The sequence below is a fragment of the Monopterus albus genome, unplaced genomic scaffold (assembly GCF_001952655.1).
Source record: "Monopterus albus unplaced genomic scaffold, M_albus_1.0 scaffold540.1, whole genome shotgun sequence".
NCBI classification, from domain to species: domain Eukaryota; kingdom Metazoa; phylum Chordata; class Actinopteri; order Synbranchiformes; family Synbranchidae; genus Monopterus; species Monopterus albus.
In genome coordinates this window covers 279-6,077 of record NW_018128420.1, presented here as the reverse complement: position 1 = coordinate 6,077, position 5,799 = coordinate 279, and the positions used below count along the sequence as shown (strand labels likewise).

Genomic DNA, 5,799 nt, shown 5'->3' with positions numbered 1-5,799 from the left:
GCCCGGCCACCAGGCGCTTGCATTCAACCCCTTGACCCCGTGCCTGGCTCCAGAGTGAGGCCCCGGCTGTGCCATGCTGGGCGACGTCACGGTCCTTGATTTAATTCTATTCATAAAGGGCTTTTGAGCCGCTCTTAGTCTGACCCGTCACCCAGGACCTGTTTGCCTTGGGAGACCCTACCAGGGACATATAGCCCCAGACAACATAGCTCCTAGGATCACTCGGGTACTCAAACCCCTCCACCACAATAAGGTGGCGGGTCAAGGAGGGGGCAATAACCACTGAATACTGTTTAATTTATTTAATTCTCTATCAGTAGACATTTTCTAGCTGTTTTGTATAGAATAAACTGTTTATTATGCTGCAGAATTAATATACTTATTTCACATTTACACTTTCCTCCTCTGCCCATGTATATCCTCCACAAAACAATACGATAACCGATGGTGTTTATATGAAAAGCTCATAGTTATGAGCATTAGAGATACTTTGTTTCTGGTCCCTTATTGAGCAAAATTCACCAGGTACAGATACAATAAAAGGTACAGTATGGTAAGGAAATAAGAGGAGGAACTTTAATCTCATACTCAATAACTGTACATAGACTATGCATCACATTACACATCATGTGACCTGTAAAGGTGGATCACCAGGGGTGATGGTCTTGATGCAAAACCTTTAAAATTTGTAGCTCATTTTAGAGCCTCTCCTATGGCACATGTTAACAATCTGAGCTTACGCAAAAAACTACGTTCACAACCATGCAAGACTGCAAAGAACTAACAAACCGAAAATTTGAAAATTATCTTTTGGGAACCAAATTGTTGACCCACAGGTTTACTGACTGTTCTGACTTAAATAATGAAGAAAGTTGTATATAATCAGTATTATTTTTCTACAAATAATTTAAATAATTTAGTTTTCCAACATGCACATTGTTGGGGTGCTATTATAAAAATTGCCACCACAACATAAAGAAAAACATTCCTCTGCTACCACCCTGACCCAAATGACATATGATTGGTTAACAGAGATAGAAAACAAATACACTGGGCCACATTCACCAACATCTCCCTAAATGTTAAATTTTTTCATAGGTCGTTCTTAAGAAAAGTCCATATCTGATTAGCTCCTAGGATCACTCGGGTACTCAAACCCCTCCACCACAATAAGGTGGTGGTTCAAGGAGGAGCTCCCAGAATGTTTTCAAATTAATTTTGCAGTGTACATCATTTCTCCCATGTTACCTGAACAGCACAGCTGCATGTCCAGTGTGAAACCACGCCACACACCTACCTGCTGACCGAGTGTCTGGTCTGAGCATATCGCGCTGCGATCGCCACATTGTTGAAAATACAGAAGCCATTGGACTCGTTGCGCTGTGCGTGATGACCTGGAGGCCTGAGACACAGAGAGGTGTAATGGTAGGGACGCATTCAGGTGATCACTGTCAGAGCTGTGACAGAGCAAGAGCACCTGATGTTACCTGGTGACAGCGAATCCATTCCTGAGTTCAGAGGTCATCACATGGTCGACCAGCTGCAGGACTGAGCCCACGGCCAGCATACACACCTGGAAAGACTCCTACACACACACACACACAAACCAAATACAGTTTCAACTGGACAGTGTATGTGATCTCTCCACAGCTGTGACTTCATGTTTCTGTCCTGAGTCTGAAATATATAAAAACCAGTTCTCTCTGCTGTTAGCACACGACTCCTGAGAGTCTGACAGCTGCCATTTACAATTTACTGCCCTTAAAGTTCAGGTGGCACAGATTTAGATGAAATGTGACCATGTTATTAAAACTAAGACAAAAAACACAAGGTTTGAGAGCAGGAGGCCAACACACCCTGCTGCCACTACACCCACGGATCCCAACTGACAGCAGATCAGATCCTTCACTTCAGTAAAAGTACCACACTGTAAAAATACTACAGGCAAACATCCTGCTTTCAAAATCTTACTCAAATCAAACAAGTATTACAAGTCAAATGTGCTTAAAGTACTGATTATGCAGAGGAATGGTCCCTGTCAGTGTTACTACTGTTGAGTGTGACGTGTGTGGGTGAATATTACTGCTGCATTAGTGTGTGTGTTGCACTTTACCACTGTAGTTATTTAAAACTGGACCTGACTTAAGTATTTTATATACTGTACTGTGGGTAGTTTAATCTGCCACAATGCATCTCTTTCTATAAGATGGCGTGTGTAGTGTTGTCATCCTGTGAAAACCACACATCTCTTTCCAAACAAACCTGTTCTCTGCTCCATGATGATGCCATTTCCTGCTTATCTGAAGTTTTTAAAAATATTTTATTAAGGTGAATATGAAAAATGTTCTCTGTGCTTAAAGAAACTTAGTTCTTCATTCATTTCTTAATTCACTGCATAGGAAGGGGATGAAAAGTAACTCCAGCTGTCAGGGCAGATGAAGTAGCGCTCAGCGCCGACTTCTGATGCCCCAGTGCATGCTGGGATGCTCCACAACGTTTACTATATCACTCCAGTCACATGATCAGCACTCATCTAATTACATATCTCTGCAGAACTTTATCTAATTACCTAAGATCAACAGATCGATCAGCTACTTGGTGGGAAGAACTAAACTGGGGAGATGAAGATTAACAAGATTATTTTAACCTGATAACAACAGGCTAACCTGGACTGGTTAAACCACATTAGAAGCGTGTGTGTGTGTGTGTGTGTGTGTGTGTGTATATGCGTTTTTTTTTTTACCGGATGGAAGTAAACAGAGTCATATTTCTCTGACAGAGTGCGGAGTTCATCGACTGTCATCGTCTGAGTCGACCTCATCAGATCCACATAAGGTTTCCTACAAGCAGCAGGGATCAGATCAGAGTCCAGCACAGCAGAGTGGAGTCGAGCCAAATCAAAGTGGAACCAGTTTGTTATTACATGTTATTTGTGGACTCACGCATGAACAAGCAGCAGCTCTTCTTCTGTAGCTTCTCTGGGCTGAAACACACACACACACACACAACAGAAGAATGAAGAACCAATGACAGGATCTCATGTTTTGCTTTTTATTATATAGTGATTTAAAAACTACTTCTTAGTAAGATAAGGTTGGCTGCTTAGAAAAGACTCCGTCATTAAACTCCTCTGTGTATGAGACCAAGCAGTCTGTTGGGACTGACACTAGTGAGGCTCAAAGGCAGCGTGAGGTTGACAGGTGATCGGTGCAGTATCAGCAGTAATGCAGGTGCTTCACCGGACCACTGCGGTGAAGAGATTTACCGGTCGAACTACAAACCCTCAGCTGTGCTCCTGAGATCTGGGTAGTGACCCAAAGAACAAGATTGCAAACAAAAGCAGTAAAATACAAATAAAATTGTAACAACCAATTGTTCTTTTTCGAAAAATCAGGATGAGGAAAAGCAGAAATGAGTTTCCTTTGTCCTCTGTCCGTATTTCTATTTTGTCGCCCATGTCACATCTTCAGTTGTGCCTTTTTGTTTTGTACTGTATGAAAATATCAATAAAAATAAAGCTGAAAAAAAAAAAAGAATCGTGATGTTTCATGTATGAAGTTCTGTTCTTGTACTAAACATGTTTCAGTACTGGAATGAATATTCTGAGCGTCATAAAGTTTTATGTATATATAGATACAGTGATAACACTAACAACAGACACACAGTCCAACCTCCACTAGAACACAGTGAGACAGCAGCTCTTGTCTCTCCAGCTCCTTCATGATGGCTGTCACCCTGTCCGGACACTCTGGGTGACTGCAACACGACAACAATATGCAGCAATTACGCTCTAACACAAGGGAAGGAGGGTGACAGTCATACTGTAGTCTCAGAATTGTTCGACGACACAAAAAGACTAAAATAAATACGTCACATAGTATGTTGCTCTACACCAACGGGCTGAATGAGGTGGGCAGGTTACCTGGGGTCCCACAGGTTCTTATGATGAGTGAAGATCTCAGAGTAAACAAGTCCCGTCCCAGTGGCTGCAGACCTGCTTGACAGATCCTACACATGCAGGCATGCACACACAGAAGAAATGATCCCTTTAAAAAATGATGGGTGAGGTGGAGGTGAAGAGTACCATGAGTCCATTATCATCTATATGTGAGCACCTGGGAGTGCATTATGTGCAACACACATACAGTAGGTGGTGTATGACAACCGCAAAGAGACCACCAGAAAGAGAGACATTAACAGAGAAGAAGACAAGTTTACAGATAACCAGAGACAAGCAGGCCATGTGTTTACCAGTGTCTGCAGTCTGTCACTCAGCTTCTCCTCTCTGCTCCTCTCCATCCTTCCTCTCCTCTTCACCTCCTGCACACTGTTTCCTCCTCTACTCTCCTTGTTTCCTTGACCACCGCTGCCCTGAAACACAGACAGGACCATTTCAGTCCAACCCGCCTCTATTCTCCTGATGAAGAGTTTTCTGCTGAGACACTGAAGCTGTCTAATCTAAAACAAGTCCAGACTTTGTCTGTTTACACTAAACTAAAAAAGCCAGCATAATGCTACCCCAGACTAGCATCCTGGTGTTAGAGGTGTGACATGTAACACGCGACATACAAATCATGCCGGTAACGTCGTTGTTGTTGTCAAATCCACAGTGGCAGGGATGTGCTTTTGCTTGTTCTGCACATTGACCACATGATTTAAACTGACAGCTGTTGTGCACAGCATATGACACGTTAATGGTTATGCTCAGTGATCCCCCTCAGTCCAAACACAAACTGTCAAACATTCATTTCAAGATATGAAACCATTTCAGTTGTAAAACCAGGACTTGACAAGACTCCAGTTCAGATTAATGGTGGTCCTCAGTGTTAATGATGCAGACATGATGTCTATAAGAATGATTTTCAACTCATAATTTCCAGTTCTACACACACTTTTTTGGAGTTCCTGAGACATTCATATTGTCCGACCCTCACACCTTCAAAGGCCTGTTTGAGAGTGCAGACGTGGTTTCAGGGTTCATGTTAGAGCCAGGTTTAGGATTAGGGTAGGGGTAGGGGTAAACATTTAGTTATGATGGTCGAGGTCTGGCCCAGGGTTAGGGGATGCCTTATGTCAAGGAGGGTCTCCACGAAGACAGAGAAACAACCATGTGCTTGTGTCACTGACCTGAGGAGACAGACGAGGACATCTTCTGACAGACTTGAGTCCAGATTCTGGAGGACCCGATCCAGACTGCATCTCTGATCCACCTGAAGTCCAGCAGGGACCCACTGCAGCTCACTGATGGAAGTTTACATTATTGTCACTGTTTATTCATCGGTCTGCTGACTGTTTATCAGATTGTTAGTGAATGACTGACGATCGAATGACTAAAGTGTCTGTTTAAACTGTACAGACACTGCCATGTTGTCGCTTCTTCCCAGCTGTCGATTAATTTTCTGAAGAAACCAGTCAGAGCATTTCCTTCACACAACAAAACTACAGAAGCGCTGGAAACTGGCACGAACTGCCCACCCGGACACTGGACCGACAGCTGAACCATTCTACCCCTGATCAGGACCAGAACCAGAACCAGGACCAGGACCCGCCTCTGTGACTGATGAGCTCTCAGCAACATCAGAGCAAACGTACAGCAGAGGTCACCTATTAACCTATTAGCCTTAATTTCGTTCTTCCCTTCTGTGAGTTGTACACTGTCAAACATTCAGACACAACCCAGCGGCTCCATACTTACAGCAGCTTCCGTCCGTTTCTGTCTGTACCCTGTCAAACTGTCGATCAGACCTAGTTGATGCTGCGTTTTCACTTACAGGAGCTTTTTTTATTTTTTTTTCCTGC

General features: G+C 43.2%; 1 protein-coding gene across 1 annotated transcript in view; it reads right to left on the bottom strand.

Annotated features, from left to right (window-relative positions):
* Window positions 1-5,793, bottom strand: part of hdac6 (histone deacetylase 6) — a 29,705-nt gene extending 23,912 nt beyond the window's left edge. The window contains exons 1-9 of the mRNA XM_020588440.1: window positions 5,696-5,793; window positions 5,128-5,241; window positions 4,252-4,371; window positions 3,923-4,008; window positions 3,672-3,756; window positions 2,943-2,983; window positions 2,744-2,840; window positions 1,488-1,585; window positions 1,296-1,402 (exon numbers count right to left, since the gene is read on the bottom strand). Of these exons, the coding sequence (XP_020444096.1) occupies window positions 1,296-1,402; window positions 1,488-1,585; window positions 2,744-2,840; window positions 2,943-2,983; window positions 3,672-3,756; window positions 3,923-4,008; window positions 4,252-4,371; window positions 5,128-5,199 (706 nt within the window). The 5' untranslated portion in view covers window positions 5,200-5,241; window positions 5,696-5,793. The remainder of the gene's footprint in view (window positions 1-1,295; window positions 1,403-1,487; window positions 1,586-2,743; window positions 2,841-2,942; window positions 2,984-3,671; window positions 3,757-3,922; window positions 4,009-4,251; window positions 4,372-5,127; window positions 5,242-5,695) is intronic.
* Window positions 5,794-5,799: the final 6 nt, after the last annotated feature.